The following is a 20,576-nucleotide window of genomic DNA, read 5'->3' on the forward strand; positions in this document are numbered from 1 at the left end:
CACAGCGATTTATCCTGCCGGTACTCGAAAAACGAACGACTTTGAACTTCAGCACTTTTGTGCTTCTCTTGACGGGTTCTTGAAGACCCAATACTTGTTACCGAAACCTTTTATCCAAGAACCAGCTTACCATATCCATTCAAAGCTATTCTCGGTACAGTTACGAGCAAAAGTGAGTAGCAGCCATGATGCAAACAGTAAAGGGAGCAGCGAATCAAGCGCCCTATCCTTGCAGGCGTGCAACCCGAAACAGGTTACGATTTTGCACGTTGCATAACGTGCAAGGCGTTTCTGTTAATGACGATGGCAAACAGGTTGTTATCTATTTCATTCAGTATTTGTTGTGCAACAAGGGTAATAACAGGAAATCAGGGGAATACGAAAGAGAACAAACCAATTGAATGTCTTGGGAGTCAACACTAGGCAAGGTGTTGAGGTTGCTACTGGCCTGTAAATATGGAACTGTGTGACTTACAAAATCAGGTTGCATTGTTCGGTTATTTGTTAACACAAAGAACTTCCATGCCAAGCAATAATTCAGCACCGTAGCTAGATGAACGACAAATTTTGTCACTTTTTTCCACTTTCCAAATCAGATAACATATCGAGAATTTGGGTATTTTCACACAAAACGACAGTGCGGTCTCAAATTTCATTTTTCTACAAAAATACTAATTTTCCACTGAATGAAGAGAAATCTGTTCTCGATATTTTGGCGCCTTAGGCAGGATTCTGGTTCCCCCCCTCCCCACATACACACTACCAAGTACCAGCATTTTATGTGCGTCCTTCGATATTTTCTTCGTATCCTATGCTTTGTAATATTTACAGCATTCAAATTTTGAAGTGAGGTAAGAAGTAAATACTCCTTAAACATATTATGCGTTGTAGTTAAAGATTCATAATTTGCAGTTTTTATTTTAAAAAAGTTTAGCATACTAATTAGGAATATTTCAGTTATGTCAAAATCTAATTATTGATAACAACTCGTTTGAACCAGCTTCGAAATTCAAATACTTAGGAGTAATATTAACAAATGAAAATTATATTAAAGAGGAAATAAAAAGTGGGCTTAATTCAGGAAAAGCATGTTACTTCTCTCTTCATAAACTTTTGTCTTCTCGTTTAATATCTAAGAAACTAAAAGTTAAAATATACAAAACAGTAATTTTGCCTGTAGTATTATATGGGTGTGAAACTTGGTCCCTTACATTGAAAGAGGAACACAAATTGAGAGTATTTGAAACTAAGATCCTTAGGAAAATATTTGGACCTAGAAGGGATGAGGAGACAGGTGAGTGGAGAAGGTTACATACGAGTAATTTAGAACTACATAATTTGTATTCATATCCAGATATTACTAGAATAATTAAATCAAGAAGACTTAGGTGGGCAGACCATGTGGCACGAATGGGAGAGGAAAGAGGAGATCACACGATTCTTGTTGGGAAACCTGATGGTAAGAGACCTGTAGGAAGGCCAAGACGAAGATGGAGGGACAACGTTGAGATGAACCTAAGGGAAATCGGTAGGGATGGAAAAGGGTATATAGATCTTCTCAGAATAGAGACAGATGAAAGACCTGTATTTGTGCAGCCATGAACCTTCGGGTTTAAGAAGGCTAGAGAGTGAGTGAGTTAGTTATGTCTTAGTGTCTGAAAAACATCTTTAAAATAGTACTATTACTACTACTTTGGGAAACAAAACTCCGGCAGTGTATCTATTACAAGAATGTATCACTGCCAAGTGTAAATTTCTCCGTCGTATTATATATTATTATTATTATTTATTAATGTTTTGAATGGCTCCTCAGGCTTCAGCCAACCCTAACCTACACCTCGCTATAGGTGTGCCGGGATTCTAACCCAGGAATCGCAGGCTTCATAGCGCGCTCTAACCACTTCGCCACGGAGGTAGGCGCCTGTGCTTTTACCTCAATAATTTCGGCACCCTTCGCTTGATACAGTATCCTGCATTCGATTCTATTCTTGACTGCTCGCAGACTTTTACCTATGCAAATGTGCCACTGGAAGGAAATTCCACGTAAATTAGACACACCGAAAGACATGAAGAAAGTGAGATAGCTACAACAATGGCAGGAGCGGGCAGTGTTGCCACACTGGGGGGGATGTGATTTGTTCTGCTCTGTTGAGCCGAGCCAGCACGGACGGCGTTTAACCGTGTTTGGAAAGCGCGAGAGGATACCAGTCGCTCAGTGCGGGACAAGTTGTTACGCGGTGTTGTTGTGCTGTGTGTGACGTGTTGTTGGCGATAGTGTGGTAACAGTGTTGTTTCGTGTGTGGCCGATGTCGTAAGCGCCGTATGATAGGATGCATGGGGCAGTACAGCTTCGGTGAAAATATGAATGGTAACAATACGCTCTTCCGAACCAGGAGTAAACGAGTTAGGCGATTTCTCGAGGTAAGAGTGCCTAGAGACAGTGGCGTAAGACCGATAGTTCACAAAAGTTTCCCTTTCAGCGTTAAATTATATTTTCAACCAAACATATTTTATTTCTGTGTCCTTACAACTGCAAACAGAAAATGTTAATCACTAGAAAACCTTCATTAGCTGAATAGTTCTTCATTGATTGCGTTGCCGAAGGTTAGACGACAGGCAAGAAAATACGTTTTTCTGCTGCGTTTAGAAATTGTAGTAAATCAAGTAAACAATAGATTTCAGAGTACAAATCAAACAAAGAAACAAATCAAAGAAAGCTTTACCTTTTTAAGCCCCACCACCCTGACGGAACAAACAGACAGACAGTTAGTGGAATCTGCTATTTTCTGGGAGAAATGTGAAAACAGTGTATTTTGCACTGTAGCTACAGACATTGTTTGTTTTCGGAATGTAGTGTCAAAACTGAAATAATAATAAAAATTTTAAAAAAAACGTGGAACATCAGCGAAGTTTTAGAATTCCTCTTAACAGAGAACAAAATTCTGGCGTATGCACTGCTTATACTATACTAATGTCCAAAATTAAAGCAACAAAAGGAAAATCTTTCCCGTGTGTCCATTTGACCACATAATACGATCAGGTGATAGTAATATTCATGATGTCATAGACAACTGGTTTAAGATAGAAAATAAACTAACCTTAATGTGCCAGGATTTATCAACAAAAAAAATCACGATAGCAACAGGTTAAACTTGGCAAATTTATATATATATATATATATATATATATATATATATATATATATAAAAAAGATCACACGAGGAAAGGATTTCTGTTTGTTGCTTTAATTTTGGACACTAGTGTAGTATAGCCTATGCTGTATTTGAATTTGACCATACCTGTGACTGTGACGTCGTCATCAACTGAGACACTGGCGTATGCAGGATTTTATTTCGGGAGGGGCTGAAATTGTAAAGGCGGATTGTGCATAGCTGCTCTCTATGGTGGTGGTATACACAATTATATATTTCGTAAATGTATTACTTTCCACTTTCAAAAATGGCAATCACTGGCCATTTCAGGATCAGAGGTTACATTTATCACTGTTTTTTTTTCTCCTGAGTTCTTCACTGCTTTTATTTGTAATTGATGATTTTCTCACAATTTCGGAGGGGGCTGTATCCCCTTCAGTACCCCTCTACGTACGTCGGTGAACTGAGAGGTTGTTTTCTAAAATGTATTTGAAATGTTATAGAAAGCTATGAAAGCACAAGAACTTTAAAATACAAGATTATAAATTATTCCCATGAATAAAATAGAAAATGTGTAAAATTTAGTTACGACCTTGCTATAACGCAATTTCCCCAATAAGAGTGTCGATTCAACCCTTTCTGCAGTTTAACCTCGTACGTTCCTCAACAGAACAATGGAAGATCACCGGAACAGATAACGTCCCTTACTTCTTCTTCCTCTTTTTACTAATTCAGAGAGCTAATTATATCCTTGCTAGCATCAGAAAGTGAAAAGTTAGTGATTAAACGTTTGTACGGCTAATCACCAGGGAACATATTTATATGCACTAAATAGTGTTAGATACGTACATATATAATTAGTTATTTTAATCAAAATATAGAATTAAATAATATGGACTTGCAATCAGTGATGTGCCGTAGACTATAAGTTTACGTCTACGTGCGTTGACTTCCCGTAATCTACGCGTAGATTACATTGGGTTGTAGTTTACATAGACTACGTAGACAATTTAAAGTGCATTAAAATTAATTTTCAAGGGTTTCATGAAAGGAAAGTGACATTTTCAACTATATTGGTTCCTAACGAAATGAAAAGAATCCTATTTACAACAAAATTTCTCTTCTCTTCTATCATCAACTATGGAAGAAGATACGTAAATAGTATGCAAAAAGGACAACAGATGGCAGTCGTGAGGCAAGAGTGTTGTTTTCCCCATAAAACACTAGAATATTTCTTATATTAGGTTTCTTCCTAGGCGAGAAAATTGTTCGAATTTTGAAGAAAGAGAATGAAACGTTCTCTTCACACATCAGCAACTGATACGCAGTATAATTTTCTTTTAATTCCACGGCGCCCTTTGCTAAATTATCATCTTTCGCTATGTTGTTTAAATAGATTACATAATCTACGTGTAGAATGTAGACTATCGTTGTTTACGCGTAGACGCACATCAATGCTTGCAATTGAGAAAAAATATTTTCATTAAGCAAACGGCCCAAAAAAAATGTATTAGCCTTACATGACGTTAAGTATGATGCAACAATCAAACACAAATGTGCTTTATCTATTGCTACCAACACAGTGGATTACCAAGTTTTCTTTCAGGTTCTGATACGTGAATCACCCCCTGTTGTCCGTAAGGACAGATTTATATTGACTGAAACTGCGTTCAATATCGCATGAAATAGTGGGAGTGTCTTTAAAACAGAACAGAACGGAAAACCTAAAGTACTTCAGACGTCAGCCCCATTTTCTCAGGAGTCTTTCTTTGGGGGGGGGGGGGGCAACTAACATAATGCTACACATTTTGAAATATGATCTTATGACATTTAATCAATTAATTAATAAAACATTAGATTAACAATTTAAGAAAATTGCACCGGAGTTGCCTGCCTTCCTAAAGAAATCTCTACAGGTAACAGCATGACTGAACTATGCAATACATTGTAACATATGGCCGACTACTATATCGTTGCAGATTTTAAAATTCGGCTAGCAACAGTGCAAAAAATGGCATGTTTATTATTCTCACTTAATGATACACGTGATAACAGAAAACACACAAACATTACTGTACATGTTATTTTCCAAAAGAAGGCAGTATAAATTTCCATAAGGGAACTCGAAATATTTAAAAAATATAATTTTTTTAAGAACAAAATTTGAAAATTCAGGCGCCATGGCGATCGGGCGAACTGTATTTTTCTACCCCTGCAAATACAGTAAAATCTCGTTAATCCGGACCCCGATAAGCCGGACTTCGCTTAATCCGGACAGGCAAAAGGAAAAAAGCAGAATGCAAGGTTTTAAATGTGGCTAGAAGTCAAGAAGAGAACTTCCCAAAGAAAGGCAGTCAACCACTGATGAAATTCTGTTTCCCGCAGACATTGTACCGTACTGTATAGTCTATTTTGGCCTATGCCCTTTAAATACACCATAATAAACGTGTTTTGTTGCTGTAAACAGAGTTTTAATGCACTTTCTACTGTTCTTTTAGGTTATTTAAGTTAATCCGGACTTTCGTTAAACCGGTCAACTTGTCCCCCCCATTAGTCCGGATTAACGAGGTTTTACTGTAATAATTATAGGAGTATGATGTGTAGTGTTTGGTACTGTAATTATAATTCGTACACTCAAATTTCATGTTTCATCCTGAAAAGATATTTAGTTTATCACGTCAAAAACAAAAACGTCAGTGAATATGTACGTTTACCTTGCCCACTGGTTGGCTTGTACCACGACCTATCATATTTTCTGCCTCTTTTTTGCAGGGTCAAAATGGCTTCGAAGAGCTGCGACGGTTTATCAAGCAAGGAGGCGACTTCTGTAAGGACCTCAGCTCAATTCTACAGGAAAGGTAAGCGCCTTGTTCTATTTCTATCACATTAAGTTCATATCAGAAATTCTATGTAATTTATGTTTTGGTATTTACCAGTTTTGACATGACTTATAAATATAAATATATATATATATATATATATATATATATATATATATATAACTGACTCAAATTTTAGAAACTTAAGTTTTCTTCTTTGGCGCCTAAATACAGTGGACTCTCTTTAATTCGAACTCCAAGGGGACACGAGAAAATTTGGAATTAACAAAAACATTACGTCATTAAAAATAGTTTCAATGGGAATAAACGTCTGTTCGAATTACATAGGTAGTACTTCGAATAATCCAAGTCAGTGTCGGCGAGGGGCGGTTGCCCGCCACTTTTAACCCCGCATCATGCTAAACCTTATCTACGAAGGGAAATATACTGTCTTTGACCCCTCCCCCCAGTTTTGGAACCCAAGCGCCGCCACTGATCCAAGTTCGAATTAAAGAGAGCCCACTGCATTATTAAATACACTGATGAACAAATTTAAACTTTTTTTTGCTCCTTTGAACGAAAATAGGTGATTATTTATAATTCGACCCCGCTGAATCCTATTTATAATTCGACCCCGCTGAATCCAAATCTGAAAGTAGAAATGCTGTATCACCTATCGTTTTCCCTGGATTTTCATATTTTGTTTTTAATAAAAATTAAATTCCCTTTGTAATAATACATCGAAATTTGAAATTATTTTTGTTTGTTTGCTCATGAAATAAGAAGTGAATAACTATGAAATATAAAAAATTAAAAAAATATATATAGGACCGATTTTGACTGTTCAATTAAGAAATTTCATGCAAAAAAAGGGAGAAAAACACATTTTTACTCACATTTTTAAAACTTCTTTCTTGAACTCTGCCGTTTGTAACTGCCACCAGAAACCTCTTCCTTGAGGTTCCAACAGTAGTCTGCTAACATGTTCTGTACCGATTTTCCTGCATATCGTTTCTCCATGATACAAATATCCTGGTGAAATCTCTCGCCGCATTCGTCACTAACCGCGCCCAAGTTAGGGGGGAAAAAGTCCAAATGCGAATGTAAAAAGTGAATTTTCAAGGACATATTGCACCCCATGCGCTGATAACACTTCAACAAGTTCTTAAGAAGTTCCTTGTAGTTGTCAGATTTCACATTTCCAAGAAAATTACAGCATACTTGTCTGAAAGCTAACCATGCGCATTTCTCTTTTTCTGTTAGCAATTCCACAAAGTTGTCATCATGAATGATCTCACGGATTTGCGGCCCAATAAATATACCTTCTTTTAACTAACTATCACTGAGTTTAGGAAATGTTTTTCTCAAGTACCCAAAACCCTCACCGTGTTTATCCAAAGCCTTAACAAGTTTTTTCATCAGCCCTAACTTTATATGCAATGGTGGTAACAAAATTTTGTCTTTCTCAAGTAGAGGGTGATGCCTAACCCTCTCCTCTCCAGGAATTAAGTTTTTCCGTATGGGCCAATCCACAATGTTGTAATGTTTATCTCTTGCCCGGCTGTCCCATTCGCAAAGAAAGCAACAAAATTTTGTAAACCCAGACTGCATGCCTAACAGTATACCAATCATTTTGAGGTCTCCGCATATCTGCCAACCATATTTTTCATAATTTATCACTTTTAATATTGTATCCATATTTTCATATGTTTCCTTCATGGTGGAAAAATAGGCAAGGGGTACTGATGGGTATATATTACCATTATGCAACAATACTACTTTTAAACTATTCTTAGATGAATCTAGAAATAGTCTCTACTCGTTTGGGTTGTGACTCCTTCCAAGTTCTTGCAGAAGGCCTTCTACATCATTGCAGTAAGTTAACTCATTACTAACAGAAAAGAAATGTGTCAGTGATTGTTGGCGTTTCCGATATGACACCTTAACACCATCTTGTAATAAATTCCACCCTCGGAGACGAGAACCTAATAATTCCGCTTGAACTTTAGAAAGATTGAGGTCTCTGGCTAGATCATTTAGTGAGGTATATTTGGATCAGGAAAATTTGGATCGGTGTTTGAATATGAGGGTCCAGGTTCGTCATCTGGAGAAGCACTGCTTGGTTCTGTTTCATCCACTGTCCATTCTTTAGGAGGCTAAGGAATTGGTATAAAATCATGACTCATAGGTTTTTTGGCTGAAGGAACATCAGGATAAAATATAGAATGTTTTGATTTTGAACTATATCCCATTATGTTTGTTAAACAGAAGTAACAATCCGTAGTATGATCTTTCTGTTCTGTCCATATTACAGGGTTTCCGAAGGGCATTGATATGTGAGTGCCATTAAGCCAACCACGTAAAGTTCGCGAACAATTACAACAAATTTTACCTGGTGCCCAGCTTTTTCCCTCGTCTACTTTACTTCCAAAATACAACTCATATGCTTTTTTCACTATAGGAGTGATAGTATTTCTCCGTGACTTCGGAGTAAATTCCCCGGAAACATAACAAAACAAGTTCGGGTTATTCACACATTTGCGTGACATGGCGAACTCATTAATTGAGTTATAATATATTTCTTTAAAAAAAAACAATTATGAATGCTCTGATCGTTTTGTTAAAATACAACTTACACTTCACTTCACTATACACAATATTACATTCACAATTTCACGAACATACACAAACATAAAATACGGCTACTCGCGAAGTTATCGGAACGAAGTTAAGACTCGACTAACCCACAGAAGAATTTTAACAAACAGGAAATTACTCTACTACCAGATGTTTCCTCCACGAAATATTAAGTGCCAGTCATAAACACACAAGGTCGCTAAAAGGTTCTTATCCATTTGCTAGGAACCAAAAGTTAAGCCGTATGGGGAGCAGGGTGGGGAGACCTGAAACCATAAAACTATAAAATGTGGGTTTTCTGCAAAAACTTTAGGTGATACAGGAAAACGGATGCGATATTCGTTATCAGCACATCTGATTACATAAAGATCACTTAGTTTTATTTAAAGGAGTATTTCATTGTTTATCAGTGATATTAGTCCAGGCTTGAGCAATTGCTTGCTCTTGTTGAGGCCAGCGGATGTAGTTATGGAGGGTATTTAGGGAATCCGCCCCCCTTCCTTACTAAAAGACTTAATCAAGCCCAGAATTAAATAAGCAAAATACTTGTTTACTGTTGTGTAATGTCAGGTTGATTTGTCTCCGCAGAACTTACAAAAAGGTAAGTAAGGATTAGATTGTGATTATACAGCTTTGCGTTGACAGCGCTCGCGAAAATTCGTGCTACCACTGCTATTACTAATAATTACGCAGAAAAACAATAATAGAGGACTTAGCTGGACCTAACAACCTTGCTGTTATTCCATAATTAATGAATTGAAAATTGTTTTTGACATTTTCTTGGGCATGACCCCTACAAAATCTAGTACTCCTACCTAGACACAAGCTAGATAAAATCATACATGATGTAATTTTTCTATTATTACATCACCCTTTTCTTGTTCATGTAATAACAACAACAATAATGATCGTTGTGGACGCCAGGGGTCCCGTGTTCGAATCCTGGCCTGGGCACGAGTGTTCTTTGTGAGCGTCAAACAATTTCATCGTATCCTTTTTCATACTCAACGTCGCGATAAGCCAAATTGGCAGAAAAGTGTGGTAAAATAAACCAAATCAATCAATCAGTAATACTATTAATTGAAGTAATTTAATAATAATATTGTTAATATACAGATATTAATATTGTTAACCTATTAACTATAAACTTTATTATTTTTTCACTATGTTTGGACATCTCTCGAAATATAGTTCTGAGAATTTTAGACCCAGAAACCATTTTCAACATTTTCCTACGATAGTTTCGACCTGTGTTTGCATAGAAAAGATAGGTACCATGGCAGACGCCGGGTTTCCTTGGTTTTTACACAAGTAATTTATTATTGTATTAATTTTCGGAATCGGGGCTCCGAACTGCCTGTCTTGCAAACTGTTTCCACGTACCCGGTCCCTGACTGAAAGAAAAGTTTCAATTTCTTCGCCTGCAGTTCGTGAGAAACACTTTCCACCTTGTCCAACTTTCCGTTTCAGGATTCCCCTGGATAAAACCCCGCTCCCTGTTTTTTTCTCACGGTACGCGGGAACCGTCTGAACGGCAAAACTTTGTGGGTCTAGTGTCACCATCTGGCAAAACATATCATGGATAAGGTCCCACATAATCCTATAATTCGTTGGATTGTGGTGTATTTTTATTTCGCTGTTCAAGCAAGGAAAGAAATTTCATCAGTGTTGCCAGCACGTGGAATGCGAGTCTTTAAGTTTACTCACGAAACTAACTTTCAAATCTAAACAAGCGACACGGGTTTCTCTCACCGAAGCGACACAGGTCCCTCCGAGGGCTTTCAGACCGAAGCAACAAGTGGGAGGCCCCTTCAGTCTGTAGCAGTGATGTGCGTCTACGCGTAAACAACGATAGTCTACATTCTACACGTAGACTATTTTATACACGTCGATTAGGTAATCTATGTAAACAACATGGCGAAAGGTGATAACTTAACAAAGGGCGCCTTGAAATTAAAAGAAAATTATACTGCACATCAGTTGCTAATGTGTGAAGAGAACTTTTCATACTCTTTCTTCCAAATTCGAACAATTCCTCACCTAGGAAGAAACCTAATATAGGAAATATTCTAGTGTTTTATGGGGAAGATACCACTCTTGGCTCACGACTGCCATCTGTTGTTGTTTTTTGCATACTATTTATCTTCTTCCATAGTTGATAATAGAAGAGAAGAGAAATTTTGTTGTAAATAGGATTCTTTTCGTTTCGTTAGGAACCAATATAGTTGAAAATGTCACTTTCCTTTCATGAAAGCCTTGAAAATTAATTTTAATGCACTTTATATTGTCTACGTAGTCTATGTAAACTACAACCCAATGTAATCTACGCGTAGATTACGTGTAGACAACGCATGTAGACGTAAACTTACGGCACATCACTGGTCTGTAGCAAGTAAGAGATTCGTTTGTGGAATTCTTGGCACTTCATCTGTGATTATTACGCTGGCTACGGGGACAATTTCGTGTTGCTTTTATTTCATACGTTCATGTGGGAAATATAGGGACGTGGCTAGGCTGAGGTGTTCGGGGGGGGATTCAATTTTGGACACAAACATACCACATACACAAGGACGCCTGCAGGGGGACTTACCCCCCTGAGATATCTGGAAATACTTCATGTAATTCAAATGGTGAAATTGTACCGTGTAAACATGGACGATGGGTGCTGTGAAAGACTGCAGTTTAAGTGCCTATGCAAATTATGCTTGTGCTGGGGATGCTTTGAGAAGAATTATCTTAACTGGGGAGAAGCATCACTCCATGTTTCCCCCACTTTAAGCACAGCAGCCTTCCTGAGAAAAAATCCTACTCGCTGCCTTGTGTAAACACACTATAGTTGTGCCTCTTCCATTGCGTTTTGGTAACGTCGTCGGCTTATAATCAAGGGCTTCCGAGTTCGATGGCTGGTGGAGGCACGTAGTGGTTCGAACCTCACTTTAAACTGTAGGTCCAGTCCCAATTAGCCTTTAAGTGCATGAAGTTGACTTGAAAACAAACTCAAACGTGCACATAGTTTTATATATTATAAGTAATATATTGTTTTCAAAATATTAATATTAATTACACAATACACATAATCTGTATCGCATTAAGTTTTTAATAGTAGTAGTTGTGCAATGATATTATTGCAGTTTTCTATAACATTTAAGTAAATTTTCGGTAACACTTTACTATACCTGAGACAGATTTCTTCAAATCTACAGGAGAAAGTACTTACGCAAATCATTTTCTGTAGCGTTGTTGATGTTCGGGAATGTAATTTTGATTCATTTTAATGCGAATGCATGTGGTTTTGTACGAAAATCTATTTCCGACGCGCTATTGCTGCTGCCGCCATTTGCTTCCTGCATGAGAGCACAATACACTCTCGTATTGTCCGTATATGCTAAATTGAACGAAAGGAGTGCTAATGGAACCAAACCTAACAGGCCTAACCTAACCTAGCAGGCATACCTCGTCCCCGTGATGGTTCTTGGGGCTATCGTGAATTTTTGGGCTAACGTCAATGGTTTTTCTGGCTCAAGGAACGATCAACGGTAAGCTATCGCCATGTTGTGTGTGGAAATAAACAAGAACAGTTAGTACTCGTAAATGTAAGAAATATACATTACTTTCCTAACAAATTCAATTATTTCACCTAAATAAGTGTTCCGGAATGCAGAATAGTACGTTAGCAATGTAAAAAAGTGCGAAAGAAATGATTCCCAGGTGTCTCAGGTATAGTAAAGTAGTACCAAATTTTCCTCTAAGCCACGGGACATTTTGGGGGAGGCACGTGGGAGTTTCGTAGGGGCCAGTGCCCTCCAGCCCCTCTCAACGACGTACCTGGGGAAATATCAGTCAACTTTATGAAGTGTGAAAGATCGGCCGTGGAATATGCTGTAACAATTAACAGTAACGCTATGGTTGATTGTGCGTGCAGATATCGCCGCAAAGCTGTCATCCTTGATTATTTTGGCCTCGTCAGCGGAGGTGATGAACTTCCCATGCGTGTTCTTGGTCGACAGCAACGACTCTTGAGGGTGCGAATCAAATATTATGGATAACAGTAGCGTGCGACGGTGGAGTTCGTTGAAATCAATTGGCGACTGGTAACGGCATAGTAACGTGTTGACATTTATTAGGATCCCATTGTGAAAGGAAACGCCTCGTTTCATCTTTACGATTGTAAAATGCTGCATGTCTGCATTGAGAAGCCACAGGTGGTAAAGCGAGACAGACACTTGTCGTGTAGATCTTCTGGAACCATTATCTGTGTCGCTTAACGCCAAATTTTTTCAGTGTTTCTATATGTGAATGATTTGTAGATGTTCCTAAGGCCAGCCGCACACCGGACGAAACATTTGTCTGGAGCCACGTTGCGACAGTTTGCGACAAAACAACGAACGTCTGGGGAATTTGGTCTCGCAAGGATCAGCTTGCGAGAAAACGACCTGCGCATGCGCCTATCAATTGAATTCAGCCACAGACCGGAAACGGTAGAAACTTGAAGCAAGCAATTAAATGCAGTCATTTAATCTTACATTAAATGCTTAATATCGTATTTTCTAGCCAATCATTTGCTAGAAATATATTCAATTCACAATATATAAACTGATACATCAATTCTACATACACATTGATACAGTTATTCGGCTGTAAACTATTATATTTATAATACATCGTTACCAGCTTCACAAATTATAAAAGACAGAAATAGACCTATTGCGTACATGAACGAAATCTGCCATGAGATTTTAGCTAACAAACAAAATAATTCGTCGTGTCGGAACCGGTTTGCGGCTAGCCTAATCCAGAAAATGAAGAGGGCACTAGACGATGCTTCTGTTCATGCACGACATCTCAGAAATTCAGGCGTATAAACATGAAACTTGACGAACGACTTATCGCATTGACAGTAATTTTGCTCGTGTATTTGATGGTAAAATGGAAATACCGTGTAATTCTCACTGGGCTATCAACTGACAGCCCAAACCCTTGGACATGAAGGCTTAGGGGTATTTTCCTCTCATGACCTAAGCACCTACTAAGAATGAATTTTCTGAAATTAAACCCCTAAGGGGGGAAAATGGAGTTGCTAAACTTTACAGTCGAAGCCCCTGGACCTAGAAGTATGAAAATACTTATATACAAACGTTACCAACAGATGGCGCTGTGTGTGTTATACGTATATCTCGATATGATTGGGTTTTGGCGAGATCTATATAAACGGACTAATGAACACGCCTCATATATACACACAAAACACGTAAATATAATACAAGACGGGCAGATCGCTAAAACTTTATATGAATGTGAGGTACTTATAGTATGTCCGTGAAGGTTTTAAGTTGTTTTGTAATTCAAATCTTCAATAATATAAATTTTCACTCATTTCTGACTTCCTTATGACTACAATGTTCTTATGTAGGCTGTCTTAGAAAGCGTGAGGCATGTTTCATAATTTCACATACACAGTACAGGAAACCAAAATGTTACATGTTTGCCCTTCCCTTAAACTAACTCGTTGTGAGCACATTTGAAGTTCAGATTCCACTTAGTCCAGTACCGATTAGCCTGTCTGTGCATGAATTATAGTTGAACTTTTACTTTTGCCAAACTAGATCATGGTTATCGTAGATTTGTCTTTAGGGCGTTTTTCCGCAAGCTCCTGAAGCTTGTTGCAGACAGCGGAAGCAGCTCTTGGCTGCATTTGAGCGTGCGTCTGCTTGATTAGCAAGTTGTAAAGACTTTTTTTTTGTCCTAAAGAGAGAAGGGAGGAGATTGACTACGCATCCGGACTACTTTCATCGAAGCCAACAAACGCAATTTTCATCACTGTTGCGCGGCTGGTGCACAGATACAGAGAAACATGGCGAGCTTTGGTAGGGAGGTTAGTCGTTCCATGCTTCCGGTCCGCAGTGTAGCCATGAAGCAATACAGGAGGCTTTGACCTTGCAACATTGTGACTCCCACGCCAAATGGCTTATTGTGTGGATCTGCCTTGGCCGGTCATGTACGGTCGTCCACGGAGATGTGTGGACTCAAAGTGTCCATCATATTTGTTTTATACACTGTGCTTCCCTCGTAGCGTCAATTCTGTCGCTTTGTAATAAACGGGTGTAGGCACTTTGCACAGATTTTCGGATCCCCTTTTAACTTGTAGGTCCATTTTTTAATATGCTATCTGGGCACAAAACATAGTAAGTGTACCTCTTTTGCATATCAAGAACAATGTAAAACATCTAAAAAGCTTGAGTCACTGCACAGTTTGATGTATTTATTTACTAGCTGATTGCTCGGGTATTTATTTATCCCATATCTTGTATTAGACAGGAAAATAATAAATTCTAACTATAGTGTAAAATGTAACTAATTTTAAATGTGATCGTGAATGTCACCAATTAGCTTAGCGACTCCGAAAACTATGGATTCGATACTAATCTAGGTCATTTGTGGCATTTTATTTTTCACCCCTCTCACCCCCCATGCCGATAGGTGACGAACTTGAAGTTGAACCGCATTGGGAGTGTCACGAAAACTATGGACTCCACACTAATATCGGTCGTTTTCGCAACACAGCCTGAATGTTAGACAACCCGAGAAACACTATCGTTGTGCGGATTGCATAGAGTCACGGATGTCTGTTTGTGCGGAATTTAGTATCAGTGGTTTTCGATTATTTTTAAATGTCACCCCTTGCCACCCCACCCCTAGGGGTGTCTTACCCCCAAAGTATTCTTTCCAGATTGCAAGTGATACGTGCCCAAAGTTTGATTTAAATTGCTCCAGGCGTTCGAGAGTTATGCCGGGACAAACAACACACACACACACACACACACACACACACACACACACACACACACACACACACACATAAATCAATTTATATATATATAGATTTTCTTTTTAAATTCGCTTCTCTGCCACTTGACTAATCGCGAAGATGAGAATGAAAGGTACCAGGATGCACTACGTGGAACAGAGGCTGACTTTTGAGCGCGTTCTACATGTCAACCTCCTTAGGAAGATTTCGCATCGAAGTGATACACGCTCTAGAACGTGTGTCATGACGCTGCTTGAACCTATATTAAATTGAACAGTCTTCAAAGTGAGAAGCGACAAGTCGCTTGCCGTGTCGGAGTGAAATCTCCCCCCACAATTTGGTAATCCATATTGTAGCATTCCGTACTACACTAGGACTGCCAAAAGACCATCTTCGGTGGTTCCTAACACCCTCCCTTCCTCATATGCTAAATACGACACAAGCAAAATACATGCAAATTACACAACATGGATTTTCTAGTGTCCTCTATAATGCCAGGGTAGTTAAGAATATAAGCGAAAACGTACCTAGTTTCTAACCAGGCACATGTCTAAAAATATATTTCGGGTGGAGCCCGAACAAAGTGTATAATAATAATAGCGTTCCTAATTAATAATATTCATGTATTAATAATAATAATAATAATAATAATTATTATTATTATTATAAAGACAGGTAAAAAGATAGTATAAAGAGATAATCATGTATTCAGTATCTAATTAAGAGCACTAAAATTTGTATAAAGACTGCTCTCCTGCAAAATAATTTCAACATTTTTTAAGAATGGATTATTTATTGAATACTAAAAGAGGTTGTTAAGTCAAGTTGACGAAAAGTAAAAATTCCCTGATAAGTTTTCTCAGACACTGTCAATGCAAAGTTGTATAATCGCAAACTAATCCTTGCTTTCATGTAAGCTCTGGCAAATAAATACACATCACATTATACAACAGTTAACAAATATTTTGCTAATTTAATTTTGGACTTTTGAAGTAATTTCGTGGGGTCCACACCTCCTGGACCCTCCCCATAATTGCGTCCTTGTTTCTAACAAGAAGCGTTTGGTCAATATTTTTGGTAAGCTTCAACAAGAAATTTAGTAGCCTTTACTAAATTCTGTTATTCTCACAAAATGTTTTGCTAACACTAAACAAATGTGTTAAAAAACGATTTCTAAAAAGCATTTGGTACTGTTGGGGAATCATTTGATTGTCGCCTATTTAAAGGAGTGTTTAAATAGGCGGCTGACCTACTTTTTGCTACATAGCTCTATCTGTCACCCAATCGTCTTCGGGAGGGTGTGGCTCGATGAGTAACAACCACCTCATTTGCGAAGTAAAAGCTGTAGGTGCAACATCGCCCTTCCGGTGCAACGTTGCCAAGAGTACCTCTATTTTTGTCACTTATATTTATTAGCTTTGTTTGTACGGTGTTTTGTAATTTTCCGTGCCTTGTGTACTATTGTACAACTTTTATCCAGTAACGGAGCTGATCAGCTCTCTCCATCCCCCGTTTTACAGTACGTTTGGCAACAGTGTATCCGACGCTCATTTGTTTCTCTCGCCAGCAACGTTCGGGTGCCTTGTGACACGAAAATGCCCGATGTCAGTCGAATTCAACTTAACTGCTGATTCGTTGTTTCCCAGCCGCCAGCTGGAAATGCGACCAGTTTCCGAACAAACTTTTGTCTGTGTAGCATGGCGTAAGTTAGTATTCTTACACACAATAATACTCCCTTCATTGTAAACTCCATTATGGAACAATACGCATTAACCATTCTTGAGTTCCCGACAGCACGATACATTAAAAATTACAATTTCTCGACTTCTGAATTATGGTGCCACCTTTCGTTCACTTTTCAGCCGAGAGCAATGTGGAACAAAGAAAGTCAGAGGAGACTCCTTTGTGATTCAAATGGAGAATCCTTGCTATTGTTGGCAGACAATTCGAATGATAGTAATCGCTGAGGAAGCAGGCGTTCGTCTGGTTTTTAACTGCCTTTTCAAGTCGTTCTGTAACAGCGATGGCACGTGCAACTGTTTTCACGCTTTGCGATCTCCATGCTAGGGTATCTACCTGAATATTCAGCACTGTTGTGTACATAAGGAATGCATGAAACGAGATAAAATCCGAAAAACAGGATACAGTATATAACTTGAGGGCGGATTTATATGCACTAAAATATGTATATGATCTCTATTAATGCTTTACAGCATTATAGCAACCAGCAATACCGTCGGGCCACACAACTTCGCGTAATTACAAGAATTGAAGGAATTGTGGTTAAGTAATGTTATTTTTAAACGCAAGGTAAAGTTCCATGTAAAGGTACCATTTCAAGGTAAATGTGCCATGATATGGGCGTAGGGTCCCACACATTCTCGATCTGTGACACTTTGGAGGTGATGTAATCTGTACCACGCTCCGGCCGCCTTTACCCCCCCCCCCCAAGTACCCATTGGTTTGAGGGTGAGTGAGACCCGCTTTATGAGAACCGGAAAATTTCCGATCTTAGATCACCCAACCCGGGACCAATTTCTGAGGCATTTCTAAGTAAGGAAATCAGAACAAACATGGAGTTCGGTTTATTTTAACAAAGCACATTCCCCCCCTCACAATTTTGAACTAATTGAAGACATTTCTTCAGTTCAACAGTGAAACTCATTAAGAAAAAGAACAAGCCTGAATATATTTTAACAAAAAAATCTGGATGAATGGACAGTCCGAACTTAATCGGGACGTCTGATAGTAATGATTTAGCCAAAAACCCCGTAAGACCCCTCAAACTCTCACCCCCAAAAATGTTTCACAAAGGTTGTACTTTTTTTCATTTTTGGCTCTAAATTTATCCTTGCATCTCTCCACGAAAGTCCACCCTCCAGATGGAAAATTGTGGAAAACACCCTGACTGGTAGCCTTAGTAGGATCGATGGAGTGACGCCTCTCGGGCGTTATCACTATTTCATTGCCGACTGTGTTGTATATACGATAAAGCCTCTCACCTCGTACAGAGACAGAGAACCTATTTTTATCTTGAACCTTATACTGAATAGGCGTTGTGTTTTGCAATTGTCATCGTGGCTTCAATTAAATGCAACGTTGCCTCGTAGTGTTTCTGATTTGCAAGATGTGTGATGCAACGCACTCTTTTAAAGCTTCAGTGCGTGAGGTAGAAGATAGGCCAACGAAAAGGTGTTTCATAGGCTTCACGGTTCGTGAGTGCAAGAGTTGCAAGAAAGCAGTCTGCATCCTGGATTTCTTGCACGCGGAAATGATTTCCAACTGTAAAAAAAGCGTTGAAACTGGTATCCTTGATGCGAATTTAAAAACTAGTACTGTTACGTCAGTGCACGAGACAATGGCAGCTCATGTGTGATTCCTTTGATAATAACTTCCGACCAAGAAGTAATCGTTTACTTGTATATTTTTCGATGCTGATATTGTTCTAAGCCTCTTAGATCGTTGATTTCTGTAAACCTAGTCTAGATTTAAACGTAAAGCCAGCGAGCGAGTCTGCGCTTTTTTTTTGTGCCGGCCTGCTGCGTGGAAAGATGCGCGCTGGGGTGCTGTGCAGAGTTGTGCACCTGCGCAGACCAGCGAAGAGTGTCGTGTGGGTGGAGTCTTCTCTACAACGTCACGTGCTAGCCTCGCTTTGAACATGCGCACAAGATATATTGGTAATGAAAGCTTTGAACTATCTGTCGAGAGGTTGTTCCTACCATCCATACGATTTAGGCTAGAAGACCAGTTCTTCAGGCAATTATTATTTAAATTTCCATCATGATTACGTGTTCGACTCCATATATAATATCAGTGTTGGGAAAGTTTTTGAAAGTAACCGAGTTAAAGTTACTAATTCTAAAAAGTAACTTTCTGCTGGAAATTTTCTTGCAAACAAATTAAGCACAACCATTACCATTAATTGTGATAAAATAAATATATGAAGACTTAGATGTGTTCTATTTATGTCTGTAGTAACAAAACAAGTCCACATATCTTAATATTATTACAACAACAAAAAGATGGAACAAAACACTGAAATGTTCATGTGCAATTAGAAATAACGGATTGAAATAAAGCGTGCATGTTCTAAATTTAGCATGCAACGAAGGCCTAAATTTCTTGCCTTGGGAGCTTGCACGAAAATCTTTTCACCTTAGCAACCAGAGAAGACACTTAGTTGGAAGCAGAGATGCCAAATTTAACTCTTCCCCAACGTTGCAAATTTTCAAGTTAACAATTTAAGTGTAGTAAAATAATTTTAAAAGTAACTGTGGATAACATTATTTCTATTGCAGAAAGTAACTGTTGCAGTTACTTAGTTTTAAAAGTAGCTAATTACAGTTCGAATTCTTAAAAAAAAAAACACGTCCAAACACTGTACTATTTAGAAAACTCACTAATTATTGTCACATCCAGTACAGTACGATTTTGCGATAACGTAAATTCCTCGCGTGTGTGGCAATGTATTTTCCTCCCTCATTGAGGCATATTAGATTGAAAACCATTTCCAACAACTTTCCCCTCTTTCCATCTCGCTATCCTCACTAACAACGATGTTGTCCTGTGGTACCGGACTCTGGAATCACCCTGTATATAACTTTTTTTTCAAAATTCTGTTTTACGTGATTCGGCATATGCATATGTAGTGTGTGAATACTGCAATTAATAAAGGTGTCGGACTTTCGGAAGCGGCGGCCCATTAACCCCCCCCCTCCCCCATTTCTTCAAGATACCTCATTGGACATAAGCATTCAAATATTTATGAGTTTATAGCGCTTGATAAATACCTTATATTCTGCCGACGGAAAGCTTGCGTAAATGCTTTCTTTTCTGGAAGCATTTGGTGCCTTTCGACCAGGTTATCCAAACGAATCAGAATATTTAGACGAAGGAAATATTACTTTACGGGTTGCACCGTAATAAGAGGTCGTTCATGCATTTAGTGGGAGAATGAGAGCCCTTTCTCTTCTGAGCTTTTTTCCAGTAATTGGCTGGAATGGGAACGCGTAAATTGACCAGAGGTGTGGACGTGAAATTTCCATTTTTTCCCTCCAAAATCAAGGTTATGTTGTCATTGGAATTTGTTCACGCCTTCACGCTGAACATTTGTGAAAATTTTGTGTCAAATATCCGAGGCTGTTTCGATGCAACTTATTAACT

General features: G+C 38.5%; 1 protein-coding gene across 2 annotated transcripts in view; it reads left to right on the forward strand.

Moving 5' to 3' along the window:
• Positions 1-20,576, forward strand: part of Nost (Nostrin) — a 214,535-nt gene that overhangs the window by 142,134 nt on the left and 51,825 nt on the right. For both annotated transcript variants that reach the window (XM_083132385.1, XM_083132383.1), the window contains exon 3: positions 5,925-6,010. In XM_083132385.1, the coding sequence (XP_082988511.1) occupies positions 5,925-6,010 (86 nt within the window). The remainder of the gene's footprint in view (positions 1-5,924; positions 6,011-20,576) is intronic.

Source organism: Lepisma saccharinum, chromosome 12, assembly GCF_977018435.1.
Source record: "Lepisma saccharinum chromosome 12, izLepSacc3.1, whole genome shotgun sequence".
NCBI lineage: Eukaryota > Metazoa > Arthropoda > Insecta > Zygentoma > Lepismatidae > Lepisma > Lepisma saccharinum.